This window comes from Haliotis cracherodii, unplaced genomic scaffold (genome assembly GCF_022045235.1).
Source record: "Haliotis cracherodii isolate W230 unplaced genomic scaffold, xgHalCrac1.p SCAF_11, whole genome shotgun sequence".
Taxonomy (NCBI): domain Eukaryota; kingdom Metazoa; phylum Mollusca; class Gastropoda; order Lepetellida; family Haliotidae; genus Haliotis; species Haliotis cracherodii.
In genome coordinates this window covers 29936604-29962112 of record NW_027266266.1, presented here as the reverse complement: position 1 = coordinate 29962112, position 25509 = coordinate 29936604, and the positions used below count along the sequence as shown (strand labels likewise).

The 25509-nt window shown below is 38.7% G+C and overlaps 1 protein-coding gene across 2 annotated transcripts in view; it reads right to left on the bottom strand.

Annotated features, from left to right (window-relative positions):
* LOC139456410 (Na(+)/citrate cotransporter-like) overlaps positions 1 to 25509 on the bottom strand; it is a 176748-nt gene that overhangs the window by 40009 nt on the left and 111230 nt on the right. For both annotated transcript variants that reach the window (XM_071238113.1, XM_071238114.1), the window contains 3 exons: positions 8469 to 8596; positions 7344 to 7473; positions 841 to 987 (listed from right to left, as the gene is read on the bottom strand). In XM_071238113.1, the coding sequence (XP_071094214.1) occupies positions 841 to 987; positions 7344 to 7473; positions 8469 to 8596 (405 nt within the window). The remainder of the gene's footprint in view (positions 1 to 840; positions 988 to 7343; positions 7474 to 8468; positions 8597 to 25509) is intronic.

The following is a 25509-nucleotide window of genomic DNA, read 5'->3' as shown; positions in this document are numbered from 1 at the left end:
TTTTGCATATCTTTAATCTAATACTTGGTAGTAACATTTATATTTCATGACCATCTACATTTTAATAGTACATATATACAAAATTTACTTTACTAAACTAGCACAGCTATCAATTATAGTGAACTTCAGTGTCGCATTTACAATGATTGTTTATGCCTGTGTCTGATTGAACATTTTTTTCTAACAGTTAATTGCCCTGTAGCTATGACATGTATATGACTTGAATCACTTAATTGCCATTACTTAAAGGTGCTAATCCCCATTGTATTGTACATTAAGCGTCAGCAATAGTGGACTATGCCACTGATTTTAATTGCTGTTTATGACATTGGATGTAAGCCTTGGTCAAGAGATGAAAATCGAGGGTCTCACCCTTAGCCTAGATAGGTTTAGGCTATGTGCTCCGGAGAACCAACACAACAACCGCTACCACTATTATGTGCTAACCTGGCACCTGGGTCTTCATATATAAAATAAACTTGTACATACCGTAAGCCATCGACTCCATGTTGTCACTTCCTCCTGCACCCTTGCATATATAGGAATATGCAAATAACCATTATCGACGTTATGTGCGTCTCTAACGCCTGCAACCTACGTGTTGTGTTCCAGCTTGTAAATATGTCATCTTAACAACGATTTTCGATATGCCATATTCAGAACGGCGGTTTATGATTGTAAAAATGCCACATACGCAACGATTGTTTATTGTTGTAAATATGCAAATATGCAATTGTAAATATATTATGTTCGTGCAGACGATATTTAAAAACATTTACACGTAAGTAAAGATAAACGCTTCTTCTCGTGTGGATAACATGAGGAAAAGGGTTTACTTACAAATCGGCTTGCCCTTTGAAGATGATATTAGGTGGTGTCCCGGTCAATGTCGCCATACCTCCCACGTTAGCCGCGAAGGCAACGCAAAGACTGAATGACTTTGCAAGACAGGTGAATTCTTTATCGATTGATTGTCTCTTTTCATTCCTGAAACAATTTGACAATATTGTATATGCTTGTTTGTCTTGTGTAGAATGCAAATGCTTGTGAGTACATATGACATATATGATTGAACACGAGGCAGTTGGAGATATTCCAAGACGGTTGTATGATGTATGATACTTGTGAGCCTACAAGGTTTCATCAATAAATACTGAAAGGTTAATTAGTTATGCTCCTGAAAATGACAACTCTCATTTGACGCGCAACATCAAACACATAAAATACAGACAAGAAGAGCAAAAGCACTTATCTAGTGTATAAACAGTTTTACAAAGAACTGAGAAATACAAGATTCAAAATAAATTTTTCATGATCAGAAAAAATCTCAACAAAAAGCAGAGTCCATACGATACTGACCTATTCATAAACATGAGTTTATCAAACGACGATATCACGCGTTTGTCAAATAATGAGCGTTTCTTACACACCTGTGGGTGAGAAACCCATTCGATATAACTGGTATCAAACATATGTGTGGGGTCGAATTCCATGACCGTGATTGGCTACTCCATGGTGATGACCTGAGGTCAGATTATGACGGACTACTTTCCTTTTCGTAAGTCACTCATAAGTTACTCGTGTTTCAGTCGAATGTTAACCAACATCAGTGTTGAATGTTATCGTTTTTTAGCCTTAGCCCCAGGATGTCCCTCCTCATCAACCCTCACACAAATACACTTCACAGTTTTCAATGTTCTGAGTGAAATTCCCTTTTCTGTGATAGCATCCAGTGTCATTTTAGGCAAAGCAAAACTACTGAAAGTGACCTTTGAAAATTAGGAACATCGGAAATGTCGCCATTTTTAATACATTACTAAATCATTCACGGCGTCAATTATTTACAATATGGTCAGAAATCTAAATATTGGATATTTACTCCAAGAACTGAATTTTTAAATAGCATATAAGTGGTCACGGTTAGATTTCTATCTTTTTTTCATCAAATCACCAATGATTATTCTGAGAATCTTAGAATCATTTACAATGTTTTGGAAAGCACGAGTGGAAAGTGTATTTTCCGCCATATTTAATATAACGTTTAAATAATCACATTTACGTATACTGGTTATGAGACGCCTATTACATCGCGTATTTTTTAACTCAAATTTTACCAATATAAATTATCTGAATGAAATCAAGCAAAATAAATTGGGTGTGGAGACGAAAGCTGTGCTCGGAAAACTGTTCTTGCTTGAAATGTAAACAAAGCAATAATTTAGATTGTACACGGTGTAGCATTCTCTTATTGTTGCATATGTGTCTGAGAATAGTCATAGGAAGAGTATCGTAGCTCAACTTATGGAATTAACAATATATACGTTACAATGATCAGGTAAAGTTTCCGTCCTGTGTGACGCCATGATTGACTGACGCAAAACCACACTCAACGAAGACGGTGGCTTCTGCATTTTCCGACTAATTCTATTGGTTATATTGGAAAACATAAGCAGATTGTCAGATTGTTTCTGATAACTTACATAACACATTTATTTATATACGATACGAAAATCCTCCTCTGAAAATCGCGCGAAGTGTACACACTATTTTGTAAAAGTCGGTTCCGGTATTGATGTCACACCACAGTAAACATTGTTGTACATATTTGGTAATTTCTTTGAGGTGAAACTTAACTCGGTATCCAGCGGGTTCTTCAGTTTTATCTAGTTTGCATTACCATCATCGCCTTGATAATCCACAGATATTTCGGAAACCTTTTTGGGTAGGGTCACATTATTTATGACTAGTAAGCAGTACCCCGCATGAAGTCACTCATGACAGTTGTTTCATGCATTAATGCGCCAGTGCGATCATGAGAATAAACAAAATGCATTCAACTTTCGGTTTTCTCTTCATTACCATCTCTCTGTGAAACGTGTTGTGTTACACCCTGATCAAACAGCGTTTGAGCAGGTTTTAGTATGAGGCTCTTTGGACTCTTTTTCGAAAAGGTATGCTCTATTGTACCCCCAACGTTGTGAAATATAAACACTACAGGCTGAGCCAAATATGCCTTTTGAGAGAATTTGAAATTACCACTACAACCCGAAGTCAAAACGTCAATCCATGGAAAGGCACCATTCCACTTCGGCCCCAAATAAATTCAAGTCTTCAAGATCAGTGAAGAAAGAACTGTATTCTAGGATGCAAAGTGTGATCCTTGTTGATTACTTAGAAAGTCAAAAGACGATCACCAGTGCCTACTATGCTGACTCAAATTTGTTTCATCGTCTGAGAGATTCTATCAAAGAAAAACGTCGAGGAATGCGGACTGCTATAGTTCTACTGCTTCATGAAAATGCCTCTTCTCCAACTCTCAGATTGCAAAGGCTGCTGTGCGACAATGGGGATTCGAAGAGCTTCCCCACTCTCCATACTCGCCAGACCTGGCACCAAGTGATTTTCACCTGTTTCCTAAACTGAAAGAACACCTCCGTGAAAAGCACTGTGACGACAACGATGACTTCAAAGCTGCCGTGAATAGGGTTTTCATGGTGGCCTCTGGAAACTTCTTTCTTCTTCCAGACTGGAATTGAAAAACTTCTCGATCGATATGAGAAGTGTAGTGAAAAGCAGTGAGATCGTGTTGAAAAATATAATTAAAAACACTTTTTGACCAGCCCTCGTATCTTGCAATAACAGCAAGTACGGGATACACCTACGTTGGTATGACAGTCCAGATGATGAGATAATGTGATGAGAGAATTACAGTCAAGTATCTCCTCCTTGATTATTTCGATTTATCCATCACAAGGGATAACTATTTTCAGATATTTATAATTACACGAGTTTGCGATTAATTATTTGAATACTATAAGAAATAGAGCCAATATATACATTTTGCAATTTTGGAAGTGTTTAATTTGCTACTTGGTGTAAACTTATATTCCACCTAAGAAGGTATGTGAGAAGTATTTTAAACATATGACAGTTTAAATCATAGTATATTTGTAAATTATAATTCATGGTTAAATTGCATACAATTGCCAGCAGCTGAATTAATGGTTTTAATCCTGCTGGGGAACTGTGCACGTAATTGAGATATCGTAAGTTTCGACCGTCCCAAATATGGTGGCCTACCTGGCGATCTATAGCTCGTTTTCATATTGTGTTGTTGAATAATAGTTTCTTCTGTTTGTCTCATACTAGTTGTACTGTCCATAGCTGACAGATGTTTACTGCTCCAATTGTATAACTTTATAATGATACGGCTGAAATACTGCCAACGTGAATTTAAATTGTAACTCATTCACTCACTCGAGAGGTTCGAATACGACGTGTCATAGCAGCCATGTTGGTATTTGTTTACTTACAACATATATGTTCCGGTTTTCTTTTAAATATTTTAGATTTTTACATTGTTTTCACTATGATCTTAAATATAGAACAGAATCAGAGATTATGGAGAGGGTTTTGTATCCTTTGTTTTCGCGTCAGAATCGCTAGCAATCATTCACATCTTAGCTATGTCTAAACTGTTCGTGACACCTCAAATACGGTTCTAGATGTATATAAAGAGCTGCTCATAATGAGTTGTTAAAAAGATATATCAAAGTTAAGATTTTTAGTGTAAGAATTCATTCAATATAATATTACAACAGGGGCAATGTCACTGTGTTGCAAACGTTACGTCAAAGTGAATCAAAGTCCCACAATGACTGAGACTCATTGTTACGATGTCTCAGACATGTTCATTTGGAGTTCAGACGTGGTGAGGGGCGTTGGCGTTAGGGGTTACAGCGTTGTTTCCACCCAACGGAAGCCTGGGTACAATTTCCTGCATGGGCACAATGTGTCAAGCCCATTTGTGACGGCTGTGACATTGCTAGAATATTGATAAAAGTGGTTTGAAAACCACCCTAACTCACTCAAATGTGGAGGTCTGGATGTACATGAATGGAATGCTGTGAGGCAGAATGTTTTTGTTGCAGTAACGAAATGCCGGGACTTGCACAAGGGCTGTTCTTCAAATTAGTGATGGCCCATCCACACCATGACACCAAACGTTCAAAATGTCACCTGTATTCACGTGTTCTGCCATGTAAAAACCTGAAGGAGACATCTGATTTATCACAGAAAACAACAGTCCTCCATTGCTGTCGAGGACATCCATGATGATTTTGATACCATTGAAGCCGAAGTTGACAGTGATGGCGTGTCAAGACGATGTAACGTAATGGTCTGCATGCGCTTATTCACCTGCATCCTAAATGTTTGGTCTGCAATTCTGGAGAAAGAATGAACATGGTAACATGTTGTTCCTTGTGCCTGGAAATGGTGCCAAAGCCATGTATGGTTCTCTTTGAAACGTTAAGAATCGTTTTCATGGCTGACTGAGAGGCACCAGCCTCCAAATGGCCGATGGCATTGTTTCATTAGGTCTTGAGCATGATTTATAACTTCACTACTCCTTGAATATGTGATGAACGATCTCGAGACCCCCTGCTCTTTCATAGCCACTAGTGTGAGGGCATCAAAAAGTCTTATAACATTCGTTCATCTTTATGGTGTGTGTTTTTATTAAATTTTTGTGCAAACGTGATGTGTTCGGATGGTAATGTAAGCCAGTAGTGTGAAAACCAACAATATGCACATTGTGAAACTGTATATAATCCTTGTTCAACTAGGCGGGTTTTTAAAGTAGTATATAAACTAAGAATTATATCATGTTCATTTAAAGAAGCTAATATGTCAATATTATTGCAAGTGAATGAGTGAGTCAATCTTGTTAAACGTCGCAGTAAACAAAACTCAAATTACAGTAACTGCTATAGTCTGGATCAGGCAAACCAGTGATGTTGGGTATTAACGTACACTCTCCAAACACGTTAGCGATGTTAATGTTTTTCATTAGTATTAGAACAAAGATAGGTGTTGTCAAACACCTATATAAGAACGTTTATGTCTCTAAAACGTAACACCAAAACACATACTATAGTTTGCACGTGCCTAACTCAGTAACACCACACACGTGCGTTGGGTGGCATACTTTTGATACTTTCAAAGAAGGTCAATTATTCTCTCTGGATGATTATAATATCGTTGTCAATCTTATAGATTCTGCTCATCATGTACAGTTGAGATTTACTTGTTTTTATTCGTTCTTTGTGTATGATTAAGCCATGCAGCATCTGCAACGCGTTGAGCGTCTACAGGGTTTTGGCATTCTGGAAACAGAAGTTTATGTGCAGTGGACAATACCTTCAATGTTTCACAGTCTGTGGTTAGGAGACAATGGAACAGGTACCAATAAACCCCAAATGATGATCGACGCCGTCCATTGGTGTCGCAGGTCAATGACAGGAGTACAGGATTCATTAATCCGAAACCAGACTTTATGAAATCGAGCTCAAACGGTGAAACAAATTTCTACAAACTTTCACCAGGCCATTGAAGTACGAGTTACGTGTCAGATGATTAGAACTCGTCTACAAGCAGCTCATCTCCATGCTTGACGGCCACCTGTTGTGCCGCCCCTTACAAATCATCATAGTGCCAACAGATGTCTATGGTGTACACAACGTCAAAACTGAGGTAATCATCGCTGATCACGTGTCATGTTTTCAGAGAGATTGTCACGATTCACTTGGCACTACCTTGATAAGTGTGGTCGTGTCTGGTGACATCGAAATCAACGTCAAGTCAATGTCAACCTGGGACATCATGAAATTTTTGGTTGTGGATCGTTTATGGTGTGGAGTGGCATCACAATGACTGAGTGAACACCACACTGTATTGTGAAAGGAAGGGTCACGAGGCAGTACTATCAGGACAACAAACTGACACCCTTTGCTGTTCCGCTTCCGTGTGGGTCGACGTTTTGTCTTTCAGGACGACAACGCCCGTGCTCAGGGTGCCTTCTTAAAATTGGTTGAACTTGCGCTGCAAGACGAGAGAGAGAGACTCTCTCAAATCGCCATTGGGAGAATCCTACACAGTGAGTCTCTTTGAGTGAATGAATGCTTGCTAAATCGTGGGGGTATTACGCACTACTGATCCAAAAACGCCAACTTTGAAATGTTCCATCTTACCCCTATTGCATTTCAAGATTGTTGGCGGACATAACATCTACTGTCATACTTCACTACCGGGTGTACTGTGTTCCCAATTCGTTTGTTATTATCATACAACTTTTAGAAGTAAATATCTCTTACAATTTTAGAAATTTTAAGTTGTATCCGAGTGGCCCCTAGTAAGAGTTTATTTCTAACATTAATTCATTTCTGTAAAAAGAGACACTTATGTAGACAAATATGCCATTTTCAGATTCAGACGGAACAACTACAACACATTTCTGATTTGAATGAAGTTCGTGTGACTGGTGCAATCAAAACTATCCTTACACTGACAATCGGCTTTCTTGGGTTGATCTGACTTCTGAGGATTTGAAGCTGGCATCCAGCTCCACCTTTACGTGTGTAGGATCTCGGCTTTGCATGACGATGGATGTTTCCTCTGTTCCATCTGTTTCATCTGTGAGGAATGTTTATGTTATGAAACGACGTCTCACTCTCTCAAAATACTTATGTGGTACTGTTGCAGACAATAACATTTGCCTCATTACAGTCACAATACGTAGATTACAGGTATCAGGGGCTATATATAACAAAATTATAATTTTACAAATCGAATATGGTTCCAAATACTTCATTTTGGAAATTTGGGCCAAATTTGTTTTGGGTGTGGCAACAATTCGACATACCCTACATCTGGTGATTTGTACTACGCCCAAAGACATTTGTTTGTCGGATAGAGGGGACTTGTTATTCTCTTGCATTGACGATTTATATTTACATAGATAAATATAATATAAAATTTAAGACATGCATTATCATTGGTCTCCAGGTTACATGTGGACATGGTAGTCAGGACTGGTGATTGTGTGTTATCAAGAACCCAACAACGTTGGACATTGTGGGTAATGTAAATCACTACTTTCTCTGGTCCGGACAGAGTTATTTACAGGTCTCCATATTTAGCAAGAATATAGTGAACTGTGGTGTTAAACAATGACAAAACGTGTTATCGAAATAATACTGTATTATTATAGATAAAAATATTTATCATTTGAGCCACTTACAAATGCCTTGTAAAATAGCCTTGCAAGATATTTGTAAAGAATGTATTTATTTGAAGGTAAGGTACCTCACTTGGCTACCTCACATGATAGTATCTACTGACCCGGTGCATGGTTGCGCCTGTTTATCTCATCCTGAATACACTTGTCGCCTGATAACTGCTGTTGATGCCACACAATAACAACACTATTGTGTCATTGTTCATAAATTATTTACATTCGATATATGGAATTAAAACATAACTATTATTAAACCTTCATTATTCAGGAAGCAGTTATTTTCCTAAATTATGCTGTCATTATGTGGTTTGCATTCCCTTTTGAGAGTCTTGGAAAAGGAGAAACTAAGCTGCAAGTCGGAATAAATATACGAATACAAAGATCTACTTACACTGATGTCGGGTGTGTTTGATTTGCTCCAGAATGGCATTAACTATCGGCATCATCATAGCGGCCGTGGCTGTGTTGCTCATCCACATTGACAGAAACCAGCATGGCAGCATGATCCCAAACAGCAACCTATATAGTCAAATACACAATCAAAACTTAGTTTGCACCCAAAGCAAATCTAAATCATATTTTCTAAAAATACCCTGGAGATAATAAGCATATATTCAGTTTGTATATCCATTAGGATGTGATGTTGATGTCTCCTTTTTAGATGTGATTTTGTTGGAAAATCTGAGTACTGTTGTGATCAATCAGATCCTTCTTATTTATACGACCATTGGCTACATGATATTTTGCGATGGTGTTAAGAGAACACATAATCATGGAAAATGTTATTGTTAATGAAAGGTTTGTGTGATTTGACATTAAACGTCTGAGGTACGACTTCAAGTGATTATATGTATGAGATTTGGCTCAGCATTGTTTTTATTGGACCCTTATCTCTTTGTCTCAGCGCAGTAGCCGTGAAGCTGAGAAAGAGCAGCATTTCCTTATTGAGCGTTATATCATTGAAAAAAATGAATTCGGGGCTTTATAAGATGGCCATTGCATAATTGCCTCCAGGAGAGGTAAAAACTAAGCTTTGACTGCATCAGTTAAAAGGGATAAAGTAGTGCTGTTTTCACAGGTCTGTTGATTAAATTACAATATGTATTCTTTCCAATGTCAAATCAACCAACCTCAACTTCTAATGACAAAGCTCTGTGCTGTTCCTGCTTGAAGTGTTAAGAGGTCGGGTTCTGCTTTAGCAATTTCAGCTGACCTGTCCCTGTTTGGGACCTCATATGTGTGAGAAGGGTACACATATCTATTGCGAGTTTTGGTATTTATAGAATTACTGTTTTTGTAATGATATGGTTTCTATTTTCGTATATTAATATAATTTCATTTTTTATCTTTGGCTGCTCTATTTATATACGTTCAAGTACCTGTCCATCTCTCAGAAATAGAGTTAGTTTGGCATTCGCTTTTGCATCTCTTGGCTTTAGGAAATCTGTGACAGACAGCTGATCTAATGGCAATTCTTGTTTCAACTGTTGTTTTAACCTGGGCAAGGGCATGGTCTAGCCATTCTAGTAACAAGTGATCAATGGATTCAGGTTGATAGCAAGATGGACGTACCTTGCCATAGTGCTTTTTGTGACCAAGTCTGAGATGTCAGATGGCAATTTCAACTTTCATTTCATTTGAGTATGAGTATGGCTTTTGGTGGATCTTTGGTTCATTTTTGTATAGCCATCTGCCGATCTTACTTGCTTGCCATCTTTGGGCTATGGAGGCTTTGCTTTTGCTTTTTATCTCTAGTTTACTAAAGGGAATAGTCTGTATGTCCGTTTTGTCTAAAGCTTGCTTCGCCAGTGTGTCTGATTTTTCATTTCCATGAATATCTATGTGAGACAGGATCAAACACAGCTCCAACTATTGCCCTTGGTCCGATAACTTTGTATATTCGTATAGAATATTATTGCGAGTGTTGAGCCTGGAGTTTGAGTTTCTGCTGCAGATGGCTTGAAGCGCACATAGTGAGGCTGATAGGACGATTGCCTTCGCTTCCAGTAGTTTTTCTTCCTGGTATGACTTTGAGTGTATGATCAACTGCCTCCAATTCAGCAGTTAATACTGTTCATCAGCCAGGCAGAACCGAGTGCTTGGGGTTTGGAGCTATGGATATGGATCCCGTATCAAGCACTGTTGTTGATAGGATTCTTTAATCCATCAGTGTATATATAGGCCCAGCTGTCCCAGGTATTTTGAATTTTAGTGATAGCTACTGATCCTAGTAGGGTTTGGTTTTCTTTATAAGTGTTTGTTTGTTGTTTAACGTCACACTCAGCAATCTTCCAGCTATATGACAGCGGTCTGTAAATAATCGAGTCTGGACCAGACAACCCAGTGATTGACATCATGAACATCGATCCACGCATTTTGGATACGATGACATGCATCAACCAAGTCTGTGAGCGCTCAGTCGTATGCTCTTTTGAAGAGGATGGTCTTGAGTTTTGACATCTTCAGATCCCCAGACATCAATGGGCAGTGCATTCCATGGAGTTGCACCTGGTTTTTGGAAGGGTCTGTTGACATATGTTGTTCTGCTGGTTGGTGGAACAGCAAGTTGGCAAGCTGTAGTCAGTTTGTAGATCTCAGTGTTCGTCCAGGTTGGTAAAGGGCAGTGAGTTCCTGGAGGTATACTGGGAATAACCTATGCATCGATTTGTAAAATTACTCCCTGTAAAAGCTAGAGCATTAACAATAGCTCCACCCACCTTTCATCACAATTGATGCCATGATATGTTTGTATATTTATAAAATATTCAAATGTTCAATTACTTCAATATGTCTTCTGGGATAAGCCCTTGTTTGATGAGTATAACTTTTGTTGCCATTGCTAGTCCTATATCGAGAACCATCATGCCGATATCATAACCAATAAAATCTAGCTTGGGTGGTGTGACTTTAGTAATCATTATAGCTATACTGGCATAGCGAATGGCCAAGCCACTGACCACCTCTGAATGATACATTGCGTTTACCAACATTTTACCATCTGTAACTTGAGTAGTCCTGCTTTTATAACATTACATGAGGGCTTAACTCTAATTGAACCTCCTCTAATTTTTGAACTTGTGGTGTTTTCTCTTCTCCGGTCTTAAAAAAACATAACACTGATATAGCAACAACCCCTAGTACAGAGGGAGCCCAAGTTTTAATCGAGCTATGTTCAGTATTTTCAGTGTTTCCTCGTTCACTTGCAGTATATCCGTCTCCATTATTAATAAGTGGGCACGTGTGTTTAAATTGACAATACTTAGCCGTTATTAAAGCTGTGGTAAGTGGCGCTAAGAACATTCCGTATCTTAGATAAAACTCACAGCTAACTGCGCCTATAGCATGTTTGATGAATGGGTCTTTCTCGAGAGATTCACATAGATACATGCGATATTCTCCTGGGATAGGAAGAAACATACTAGCTACAACTGTGTATAGTTGTACCTTAACCTAACCTATTGTTTTTGTCATGGTAGCTCCCAGTCTAGACTCGTAACGCGCATACAGTTTTTTAATTTCTTTGTCGATCATGCTATCAATTTTTTCAGTGGTATAATTTCCTCCCAAATATTGGGAACATTTTCCACCAGCTACCAAAGCCGCGAGTCTTTCTCTATGTTTATCTGTATGTTGATCAGGCTCATCTTTAAGCATTTGTTCGATAAATTCATCACATTCCATAATGTAATACCTATGGATATATCTAAGTCTAACATAATGAAATATTGCATATCCAATACAGCCAGAAATAATAAACTTGTAAAAGAATGAGGATTTCAAACCACTTTATTACATAATAACCGCTTATTTGTTTCCTAAATTTGCTATAATTTTGCTATAATGTGCTATATTTTTTGCCATATTTTTGCTTAGCAATTTCATAAGCGGCTGGTTGATCGGTTTTTAATTCGAGTTTATGGATCTTTGTTTCCGCTAACAGTTTTCTGACTTTATCTCATATCATTTTTGTGTAGACATTACTCAAATGAATCTCGGTCTTTGCAGTGAAACAAGGCAACCCAGTTAGGTCTGCTCTCTGAGATCTTCAGGACAGAGTTGTATTTTTCAGTAAGTACCCAAACGCTATGCTCCATATGCCGCCCGTAGAATGCTAAATATGAAAGCATATCTTTCTTTTTGGTAAGTTCTTTACTCGCACTGCAGTCGTCTATTATGAAAAGGATTGATTTTCCTTTGAATTTTTCGTGACAAACTCGTAAATAGTCTTGTAAACAATCGCCCGGATCAACTTTGTACACCTCGGGATAATTCATTACCCAGGTAAGTTTTATTAACGCTTATAGTCGGGCACAGAATAATACTATTGGTGAAAACATCCCGATATTGACTTTGTAAAATATCTAGAATAAAAGCTGTTTTTCCACAACCCGTTTGCCCGCAGATGATAGTGCAGTGCAACTCTTTAGGTAAAAGAGTATTAATAGATCGCTTGCACGAATCTTCCATTCCGTATATCAAGTTGCGCGTCCATAATAACGTACAAATGTATGTTTAATTTTCCAGCTGCTTCCTGGTGCTTCGTTATCTGTATAGTAACACCCTCGCTAGCATTTTCTATTCTCTGCCAACTACTTTGTAGTTGGTCATTTTCTGTGGTTCTCATGTCGTGGAGCCATAGCGCATACTTCGTGGTAAGGAATTCAGCCATCATTATACCCCCGAGAGACAGATCTTTCACGACCGCGTTAACTTCTGGACTTCGTTTTATAGAAGGGAGTTTTCTAATCTCATCCCACTGTTGATATGCTCGAATACCTTGAATATATAGTTCATTAGACACGCCCTTGACAGTCAATTCTACTTTTGTAATTTTGGGGTTGTAGAACACATCGGTATCTCTTGCAAATGCTTCAGAAGTGTCCTTGAACAACATTAATATACCCTTCAATGATCTAGCGGTTTAGATTGATATTCCACGTCGTATCTCTTTTGTTCCTGGTGATCTTTTGGTGTTGAAGCATGCGATCGTACAAAATGGCAAAACTTCCTGTATACTGGTTACGAATTTGTCTGGCTTATTCAGGATCTGTTATCATATCATACTCCAGTGAGATATTGTCAATAGAATAGCTAGCATCTTCAGTAGCTTTGATTACTCTGCCGTAGTCATGAAAGGTGAGTTTGTATTCTAACCTATCGCCTAGGGATGCATGATAGAAGGGCCTCGGACTATCTAATAATTCAAAGTCGAGCGGAATATAGAATCAGTTACCTAATACATCACCAACAGGCTTATCTTCTACGATGGTATTAACGCCAGTAGAAGCACCCCTGTTCTGATTACAAATACCGTGGTACTGTAAGTTTTCCCGTTCTTTAGCCTTTCTACAGAGATCCATGTAACAGAAATATACATCGCTGTCGTCAATACTCAAAACCTCATTACCTCTTATTTTACTAGCAATTTTCTTAACAATCGCACAACCTATGTTCTGAACGAGCTCCCTGGCAGTGTCGGCTGATGTCAAACTGTGTGTTTGATTCTGATCAATAGTACTCAGGTTATTAGTTATAGTTACAGACTGGCGAATCGCTTTGACCCCTAATTGATCCCGATGTCTATGTTCTGGGTTTAACTTGAGTCCGTATTGCAAAGACATTGTTTTAATTGAAATTATGTAACCTTATGTTTAAAATAAAAATGGATGATACTGTAAATCTTGAAATTAACGTGAGCGTGAATTAAATGCGAAAAATGTGTGTGGTCTTTGCTCGCATTAATTAAATGTGCATTTATATCAACAGTAAGACATTTTGGATAGCAGAAATAACAACTTAGACATACGCTGAAACTATGTATTCCACATCACTGTTTATTGAGAAGAACTTGTAATAAGTATATAAACAATGTAATTCAAACACTAATTACATGTCACTGCTGGGGTCAAGACAAGAGTTCTATTCACTTGTCATCACCGATCACACCTGCAAGTCCAGACAGACGCCACCCACGCTACATGGTGTCTTTTTGTTCTTTGCGACTGCGTCAAAGGTCCATTCGTGATCAACTCGTGTTATTCCGGGACAAGCCGAATAGCGACTCGTGCCCCCCTCGTGGACATTTTGCGACAGGGTTCCATCAAAACGCAAAGGCGCATAGCTAAAAGAATTGTCAACTCGTTGCGTAATGATTCACTATTTTTCCCCATTTATTATATATATTTCAGATGCAATTTAAAGCACATCGGGACATCCGGTATTATACAGTATGACAGAGCAAATTTAACTGTATATTGTGTATAGTTTTAGATGCAAGACATAATGTAAATAAAAACACAATCTTAAGGGAAAACTTGAAGTCATACGCGCATTTTGATTGGTTTGTCATATTTTCCCATTAACATTCATAGATAGGGGGACGAGTCTTCTTGCAGGTAACGGAAAGGGGCCAGTGGTGACGAATGGTCAAAGGCAGATAACATGTATTGATTTAGCGGAAGTACTCTACTCAGCGCTAATGCGATGCTATTTGGTGTGTGATTGGATTAATGTAAGGTTGGATTAAGGTGAGGATTCTCCTGTAAACCTCACAGAGGACATTTTCTTTAAATACAAATCCACTGATGTTTGAGAGGAGGGGGTGTCGCATTCATATTTTGAGTCGCATTTTTGGCTAGTAGCCAGCGGTCGCATTCTTTTGGCGACGCATTAATTTCACGATTTACAGTATTAATCTAGATAACCTAACTGATACTAGTACAATTAAAGAGGGTTCTGATGAAACCAGCTTTATGAATCTTAACGATGAACTTTTGAAACCAGCCGTTAATGATTATTAATAAGATGTCTTATACGAAACTCCTATTGGTCGTGATTATTCAAAGTTTACGATAGATAGTAAAGGAATATTGCGACTGCATGGCTCTCCAGATATTGATCTTATGAATTCTTCTAATCTTAAGCCGCTAGCCTTGTCTACGATAGCTAGTAAACATGGCATCAACATTGTTCGTAATGAATTAGGTTTTGTAGACTACTCACGAGAAAAAACTTTCTGCGAAGACTACTAAGGTTCTTCGGACTGTGCGAACTGAACTCGGTGCCATAGATAAAGATTATTTGGCAGAAAGCTCGAAGCGGGCCTCGGAGGAAATCTTGGATACCTACTACGATAATTACAGGTTACAGCTACCATCCTTTGAGTACAATATAAGGGAATTACAAGGTCTTGACAAGGCAATGCAAACAATGCGGGGAGAACTCATCAATAATATAGGCAAGCTATCTGAACTTGACAAGCATATAGCTTATGAGAAAACAAAACTTGAACAGGCAGGCCATGAATTTAGTAGACGCCGCATTGCGGAGAGATTGCGTAACTGCATTGGGATTTATTATATCAACTTTGACTCTTGTGTTAACCGGTGGAGGTTGACCACCCACACCACCTAATGATAAAAATGGTGTAAAAGAGTGGATAAAAGTGCATTTAAAGGCATTAGGAGAAGCACTGGGAAAGCTTGCTGTGAAAGCCGCATCTGCACTTCCCGGTATAATAGGGAGTATTGTTTCCTGGTTCTTGAATTTATTAGCAAAGACCACCACTTGGCTTAGTCAAAACTTGTGGCCACTGATCGTAGCAATTGCAGGGATGTTGTACTTATCCGTTAAAGAATCATGAGTAAACCAGCCGCGACTCCACCTACTATAAGCACTGTTTTTTCATCGATATGTTCTTTATTTTTAGCAGCAATATGTTTTGGCACTTGGTGGTTGTGAAACACGTGGTGGCCGTTGCGGTGACTGTGTTTGCTATTCCCGTTTTCGCCTGTGATTGTTTGCGTTATTAATTCGGTGTTAATATCTGAATTTATACCTGGTTTTTGTTGATCGGAAGCAATAACAATTTTATTATTATAGTCTATCACTTGATCAATCTTAGGTTCCATATTACTCAGAGACATGTATAGTCCTGCCCCATAAACGTAGTCTACTTTGGATTGATTGTTCTGTAATACATCTTGATAAGGTTTTATAGAAGATGGTATGTCAACTGGTGAATTAATAGCATCCTCTACGTTTGTGACAAACTGTTTTTGGTCATCGAGCGCTGTCCCAGAACCAATTATTCCCGTTCATGTTTGTGATTGTGCACCAAGAATTGCCCTTACATAAGTTCTTATTGATTCATTAACTCTTACAACTCCTGGGCTAGTAAAATTATTTTCTCTTTTATCATACAGAAATTCATTCCAAGCGTTTGTGGTATCGTTTAGTTTCACAAATTTTGTAATAATATAAGCTAAACCACTCTTAAAACTCATAAGATCTGCTCTCCAATTGTTACTCGAAAGTTCCCAACCTTGATTAAGATTATGCAATCTTACAAAAAGAATGTTTTTCTGTAACAACTTAAATGGATCGAATGGTTGATGATTTTTTTAAAACTAAATCATCACTTTCTTCTTTAACAGTTTTTTGTCCACTGTACGAAACACCTAGACCATTGTTAAGTCCTTTAATACACCAATTTTTACTCGTAGAAACATTAAATTCCTGACAAATACGTTCATACGCGATCCTATTGTACAGATTATTTGTGGAATTCCATGCTTGATCCTGCAGTAATGGAGCACTAATTTCTTTAAGTATTTGCCTAATCTGATAGTACACGTAAAATGATAAAACAGACTTAATTAGTTCAAATCCTGGGGCATAAAGAGATACACCACATCCTGTTATTGCACACCATATAGCAAAGTTTAACTGGTTTTGCCAAAATTGCATTGGATTTCGGAACCAATCATGCACCATTTTATCGCTAGTTGCCGTGACCATGTATTTTTTTAAGATATCAGGGAAATGAACGAAAAACTTAGCACCAGAGGCACTTACTAAAATCGACTGATTCGTAATGTAAGTTGATTTCATATTTAAGTTATGATATAGTATCTTTGTATATTTAATATGTATGTTACACTCCCGGGAATAACAAATGGCCAGTCTATTCAACTGCCTTCTTACTATCGATAACTCAGCTGGGCAACTTGAAGTCGCTCTATGCGATGTAACGTATTTCCCGCAATGGACCAATATAAGTGCTGCGAGAGGTAATAATTGGATATGGATAGATAGAGACGTGTACATTATATCTGATGGGCATTACAGTGTATGCTCACTCAATGATGAAATTCTTAAGCCTCTTGGACATAGATCTCAAAATTTCTGTATTAGATGTAAAACTTCAACCTGTACATATAGGATACTTGAGTGTAACAATCCATATTATAAATAATGGTTGATTCATTAGGCCCTGGAGCACATAACCTTAGACAATGTAATACAATTGCGCTTTCTGATCTTGGAGACATGGAAGGATTTGGTAAACCTGGTACCGATGGCAAGTTATACGCTTTACACTTACAAGATAATGATAATAATAATGGAAAGAAGTTGTATTCACAGGTAATCTAGGAGATTTAAGTGATGTCGACGTTAGTAGTCTCAATAAAAACACTTCATACAAACTTACTCGCAACGATGATAATAAATGGACTATGGTCGAAGAAAAAATCGAATGGCAACTGAATATCGTCATTGCTCCACCATATGTGATGATGGGTAAGATACATCAAATAACTAAGATAATGAATAGTGGGATCGTACTCGGGGCTTATATCCCCTCAAAACGAAAAAGTGTGTTAGTCGCTCCCCTGCCAGAAAACCAAGGTCATATGTTATTGAGTCGTCAAGCATTAAAAAATGTTAGTTTAAATTTGGTTACTGAATTCAATGATATTAAACAGAACTTGAAAGCTATACCTGCTCTTTCTACAATTATTATTGAAGTCTTGTTTGGAGATGCACCAGAAGATGCCTTCGAGATATTACCAGGTCTATCAATTAAATGGCTCAAGAAACACGAGCGTCGGCGTTGCAGTATTATTTATATGGGAGTATAACCCGTTGCAACCCTTGAGGGAGTTAATAACAGTGAAAACATTTCTCTTACTAAGATATTTATGCCGCATAATAACATTTAATAAGGTCGATGTATCTCAAAACATTTAAGCAAGATCAATTAAAGACTATTATATGATATAATAATATACATTATGAGTTTATTTCCGGTGCTCGATGAAGCATCTGAAAAGATGGATACTGTTAATGGATTTCGATTACATCAAATAACCGACATAAAACATCGAATAGAGAGGGAGAGGGAGTTTACCCTTGGATTGTATAAAAAGTATCGCAGAGCTGTGAATGCTCTCGACGGAGTTGACACTGCGCTTGTAACAGCTGGCCTGGGACTTGGTGTAGCTGGTGTTGGTTTATTATCAACTATAATCGCAGCGCCTATCGTACATGGTATAGAAGTAGCAGCCGGAGTCTCAGGACTGGCAGGAATAGCGTGTATATCTATTTTTAAGCATATGTTTCAGGGCGTTTTTTCTAAAACGTGTATATTTATTTTTAAGTATATGTTTCAGGGCGTTTTTTCTGACTGATAATAAATCCTCATCATATAACCACCCGTGTTATTCACGAACACCCCTGGTTACAATTATAATTTTGCATTTGTTTGTCCATGCATTGTTTATAAGCTTTCGAATGCTGTTGGAAGACAATTTTATTTCTTACTGCATTATTTTTCTTAAAACGACGTTTGGCTTTGATGAACATTTTTCTTGTCATTCTTGCATTCATCTCCGAACTATTGTTTGTCAGTTTTACTACGGTACACACCTTTTCCACCACTGCTTCTTACTCTAAATGTCGCACGTGCAGCATCAGTTAGCACGTGCGCTATGCTGTCTCGAAGATTGTTTTCGGCAAGTGGGTCACATTGTTGCGTGGGCAAGCTGCTATGTTTATTTGTTTGTTCAACATCTATATTTTGGCGGAATAAGTCAGTTTGTTTCCATCATAACCTTTTGGTTTATTCATCTCCTTATGTATGTGATTCGGTTGAGGGGGCGGGGGGGGGGGGCGGATTTACTGAGTCAGGTTTTGTCACAATTGGAGTGGACAATGTACAGAATAGTTGGGAGAACTCCTGTATACCAAATGTCATGAACAGGGGTAGGCACATAAGGGAAGCGCTGACATGATCAATTACAGTTTTGTCCATACATGTTGTTCTTCCAATCAGTCTACCCGTACCCAGACGTCCATTTATAAATCTATAAATAAATTCAGATTTTTAGAAATATCAATCAGTTTATTCACTAAGTTATTAATCCTAGTTCTATCCCATGTGCCCCACACCCTTGACAAATTCAAGTCATCCAGTGTAGTTTCGGGCTCCTTTTCTTTTCTCATCTCATTAACATCGAGATCAAATTCATCAATTATAAACTCTTAAAAAAAGAAACTTGACATAAATGTAAAACCACTTTTTGCCAAATATCTAAAATAATTACATTAAATGAGAACAGAATAAGTCAAACAGAAAGATGATGTGTCTATAATTCGCGAAAACACATGCAAAGCACATAAACGTAGCGTTTGGGGATCAATTTTACAGCTTCATCCAAACGCAACCGCCTGTAAAAAACGTGCAGCACAGGATCCTGCATTTAGGCAAGCAGGCCCCCCTACTGAATCGGTATAAAAAAAAACCCACATCAACGGCTGTTCATACAGTCCTTATAACGGCAGTAGAGGCGGTGACAGAATGCCAAGACTGAATGCAGCTCAACGGAACAACGCCATTGGGAGATTACAAGCTGGAGCAACTCAGTAAAAAGTGACCAGGCACTTTGGCGTATCCTGACAGACAATCTCCGCACTTCGGACCCGATACAACAACACCACCAGAGTTGACGACAGACCAAGGTCAGGAAGACCCAGGGTGACAAACCAAGCACAAGATCGATACATCCGGCTGCGACACCTCTGAGACCGCACTACCACAGCCACGTCTACAACCACACAGATCCCTGGGGTACGCAGAATTTCAGATCAAACGGTACGCAACAGCCTGAGGGAGGCTGGACTTTTTGCACGAAGACCTGTTCGACGTCATGTATTGACCCCACGTCATCTGGCGGACCGTCTGCTTTGGTGCCAACAGAGGGTTAGATGGGCACGTGCAAGGTGGAGAAATGTACTGTTTACTGACGAGTCCCGTTTCCTACTTACACATGCTGATGGGCGCGCATGTGTCTACAGACGTCGGGGTGAACGTTACGCCCCCAACTGTGTGCAGCAGGTTGTCCCATTTGGCAGCGGGAGTGTCATGGTATGGGCCGGAATTCATCACGGTGGTAGGACGCCTCTCATGCATGTGGCAGGGGCATTCACAGGTGTGCGTTACAGAGACATGATCCTACAGCCTTACGTTCTTCCCCACGTCAACGTTCATGGCGGACAGTTCAAGCAGGACAACGATCGACTGCATATTGCACGTGTTTGTCAGGACTTCTTACAGCACAACAACATCCAGACATTACCTTGGCCAGCCCCGGTCACCAGATTTGTCTCCGATTGAGCATCTGTGGGACGAGTTTTGTTCGACGCGTTCGCAGAAAGAACATTGTGTACATTGATCTTCAAACAGTGTTTCAATTATGGTTTCTGTGTCCTATTTCGAAACAATCGCATTATATTACATTTTGAAAGTCAGTGTCCAGTTTCTTTTTTTGAAGGGTATATATTCATCAAATTTATTATAATCACATACATCATATGTTCTAGATTATATCACAAACACTATTTGAGAATACCTCAAGTGCAGATTGTTCTATTTCAGCTGTAACATACTTTGACCCCTCTGGGGAGCCATTGCCTAAGTAGAAATCTTGGTCCAAATTAAAAAAATGTTCTGCAGGTTTTGAATATGCTCACATTTTACCTCAGTAGGAGTAATATTCTAGTAATTTACATATTTATGTCTAATTGCTATACCTAAACCCCCTGATTGTCTTAGTGCCCCTGGTCTATTCTGAAGAAATAGAGTATATCCATCTATATGTAAGTCATCCAAGGAATCAGTTTTTGTCTCTTGAAGGCCAATTATGCTCTACTTTTAAGCAGGTAATCAATCCTCATTATCATCATCATCAACCTGATTTACATCCTTAGTAATACAATTATCACGAGTATTATCACCTAGGGTAGTTTTACTTTCCGGACTACAATTCTCTGCAATGTCGTTATGTTTAGCAATATCATTGGCCCTATTATTTGTCTCTTTATTGATGCAGTCAACGGGGCGAGTCGGCCGATTTGACGCCAGGTGGCGTGAAGGCTCTAGCAGTCCTTCCCTACTTCAGGCCGTGCTAAGTTCAACGAGTGCGCATCGTCTGCTAGCTGTCAAAATGAAATGAAAATTGCACGATACGCTATCGCGGTAGGCCTAGTTAATTTATAATGGATCGTGAATGCGCGCGCTTACTTACCTATTGGGCCTTAAATGTGTCATTGTTTCTTTTTCAACTTTTATGACACATCACTGATAGGTGCTGATTTCGGTAAACAAAATACCTGTCATTAGCCACTCAAGGGCGGGTAACTCTATATCATGGCGATAGGGATATTGTGTGGTTTGATATGCGTGAAATATGTCCTTTACATCACTTCCTCTTTTGGGTTACGAAAAATCAGTATTTATTTGACCAAGGTGGGTCAAAGAACTTCGTTCAAACAAATGGATTCTTTTCTATTCAATTTCGAATGGAGGTACGGGTTATCCACATCAAAAACATTCCAGAAACAATCATAAAAAGTTAACGTGTATGGCCTATGCTTAGAGTAGCAGTGGCATAGGCCAACCGCAAAGAGTCCTGTATTCGATCAAACGATGACATATCGTGCTTAGGTTTGCATAAGTAAAGTCAACAGGGGATGTGGATTACGAGATTTACCGATACTGCGATCGAGTCATATTCTGTAAGTCGATAAAGTGATCTTTTCATCATTGTAACGATCTATTCCAATCCATGATGAGTAATGAATAGTCATGTTAATGGGACCGGTTTTGTTGCTGTGAGGTTAGGTATGTTGTCTGGAATTCAATAATAATAATAATAATAATAATAATAATAATAATAATAATAATAATAATAAATATAGGTGCGGGCAGCGATGCGGGCTCTATGATTTCCAGAAGCACTGAGTCATTCTGTTTTAGCCTACTTGAATCCACTTTAAAAAACAGTGAATAAGAGTATTGTATAATGTAATAATAATTTGATATTTCACAGACTTCTTCTTTGATAGACATTTAGAAGTTGGAGTACTAAGTAAAGATAAGAATTTATGGATGAACAACTTCTTTATTACAATTAATAGTGACGTTTCGGTGTAGGTTCTATCACCGTTATCAAGCAAGTGATATACAGAGTGTGGTTGACAAGTATCTATACAAGTAGGAGGCAATAATATTTATGCAGAAGAGTAAATATTGATATACTGGAGTAGAGAGGCCTGTTGTGTACACACAAGGGTAGTGATGACAATCGTCGGTGAAGTCAGTGACAGAAACAAAGGATAAAGCCAGTAATATAAACAACGGGATTATGGCTGATAGGGGCCTTTGATGAGTTGATGGTACGCCGGGGGGTATGAAAATCAAAACAAATATGGCCGCAACTAATAACTATCCCATCAAATATATCAATGTTTGATGTGTTATGTACGGAGACAAATCTCAGAAAGTTTGGTAGCATTTCATGTGGTGGATTCAGAGTCGTATGCTTTTGAAGACCTGTGTACCCAAAACACAGTGAAAACCCTGAATCGGAAATGGCTGCCAAACCACGTGGCCAGTGGCCAAAGTTAGAGAACAAAAGATGTCAAGCACCTAAAGCAGCAGGCACATGTAGAGTGTGAAAGTAATCGGAGTAGCGGCTCAGAGCAACGGGGCAACGATGTGTGTCTCGACAAGATGGCTGACAAGCATGTGGTGCTGCGATGTCGCTCACAAGAAAATTCTATACACGAACGCCTTGAAGGCTTTACAAACGCCTAGAATGCATATCTACTCTGCTTTGATGGTATACGATGCCTAGACCCGCCACTGACAGCAAGAAAAGTAGGACAAAAAGAAAAAGAAAGAAGTCCTCCCCGAATAGTGACCCGATAACATATCGCGACCAGTCTCAGGCCAGCAAGAAACCAACAATGGATACAACAAGTATTGTGAGAGAGGCACTCAATACCATCAACAACTTACCTGATGCTGAGGAGATCAACCAACAAGAGATGTTCAACCAGCCCCAAACATCAACACAAGCGTCAGCCCAAACACAGTCATAACCATCACCGATCGATTATCAACCGTGGGCCGCCATATTGTCTCGACTCGACTCGATCGACAGTAAGTTGAAATCATTAGACTCAATTGAAAAGGATATTTCAGCTATCAAACTAAATATTTCTAAACCTGAGACAAAAGTGGAAGAAATAGACATCTTAAAAACAAGGGTTGATGCGGTAGAAGTAAGCGTTAGCTTTATGAGCAACCAGTTTGACACTTGGAAAAGTGAGAAAGAAGTGATCGAAAAGAAAATGAAAGAACTCTCAACTAAAGCTGAAAACATGGCTGACTTGAAAACTGAAAATGCTGAACTTAGAGAAAATCTAATTGACCAGAGGTGCAGATCCATGCGTGACAATTTCATCTTCACAAATATCCCCGAAGAACCCAACGAGACTTGGGAGGATAGTGAGCGGATCCATAGAAAATTTATCAAGGAGCAAATGCACAAAGAGAGTTCAGAATTATATTTCAAAAGGGTCCACAGGATCGGTCAGAAGCGCAATTATCCCCAGGGAGGTGAGCAGACGAGACCCCGATCCCTGATAGCCAAATTCCTTTACACCCGAGAACGTGACAGTATCAAATATGGCGCAAAAGAACTTAAAGGCAAACCTTATGGGGTAGTAGAGCAGTTTCCTGAGGAGATCGCTCAATATAGGCGTGATGTTTTGCTGCCTCGACTGAAAGTAGCAAGGAGAGAGGGTAAGAGAGCTAGCTTAGTGGTAGACAAGCTCTACATAGAGAACCGACTAGAAAACACCCCTCCCCCTCCCCGTCCCCCTCCCTATCGAGTCCCCAGGCATGTACCCAGCAGAGGAACCCGAGGTTCATACAGGTAGGGGTGCATTGGTGGGCAGGGGCCAATAGACCTAGACTCCTCTCATGATGTGACTCTCCTAACTTCACCAAGTGCTACAGGTATCAATAACTTTCTATTAACCTGTAAATCCCTGCCCAAGGAACTACCATATTTGTCTCAGCAGAGCAATCCCAATAGTATATTAGGTAGCAACATCCTTTGCACTAATAATGTTATTAATGCAAACAGTGATATGATCAAAGATGAAGACAATCACTTTGAAAATGACAAAATTAAAGACAATTTTGATGATAGTGCTGATAAAGTTATAAATGAGTTTGACATAACAGAGCAGAGAAATGTTACCATATTTAATTTTATGAGTGATGCTGATGTTGCAGCCACATGTGGTAATGAATATAATGATTATGTCTCTAGTTATGTTGAGAAGGATGAACTCATTCATACTAAGAATGGAATACACATAGACCCCTCTCAGGATGTGACTGACCTATCTTTACCAAGCAGCAATCCCAATAGCATATCAGGTAGTAACACATTTCACTCTAATAATGTTATCTATGCAATTAGTAATATGATCAAAAATGAAGATTATCAACTCGAAAATGGCACAGATAAAGAGAATTGTGATGATAATGGTGACATACCAGGGCATAAAGAGATTGCTGTAACAGATATTATGAGTGAGGTTGATGATGCAAATGGTAATGAAGAGTGAGTGAGTATGGTTTTACGCTGCTTTTAGCAATATTCCAGCAATATCACGGCGTGACCATGTCATGAATCATGTCAGTAATGTGGGAATCCAACATATTTAAAATGAAAGTAACAAGAATAATGTTGATCATAGTATTCATAATGCAAATCCAGATGAAGTTAACAAAAAGTGGCAGCTGAATGTGGTCAGAAATAAAATAGATAATATTGATTGTGTTGTTGAAGACATAGGACATGATGATGTTAATGTTGTTGTTGTTGTTGATGATGATGATGATAATGATGATGATGATGAGGTTGCTGATCAGGATGATGATGCTGTTGATGATGTCGTTTATGATAATGTTATAGGAACTACAATAGATATTAGTGTTGTTACTGTTGAAGACATAGCTGATGATCAGAAATCAGAATCGGTTTATATGTAATGGTAGGATTGGACATGACAAAGGAATTGGTAAAATAACATGTAAAGATGCAAGTGTTGTAGATTATGTCATATGTTCACCTGCATGCTTACCTCTCACTATTTATCTAAATATTCTTGATTTCTCCCCACTGTTTTCAGATGTGCACTGCCCAGTACGATTTAGTGTATCTAAAAGCACTAAACAGGAATCAGAGACAGGTATCCAAAGAACCGCTAACACAACCCACAACTTTTGC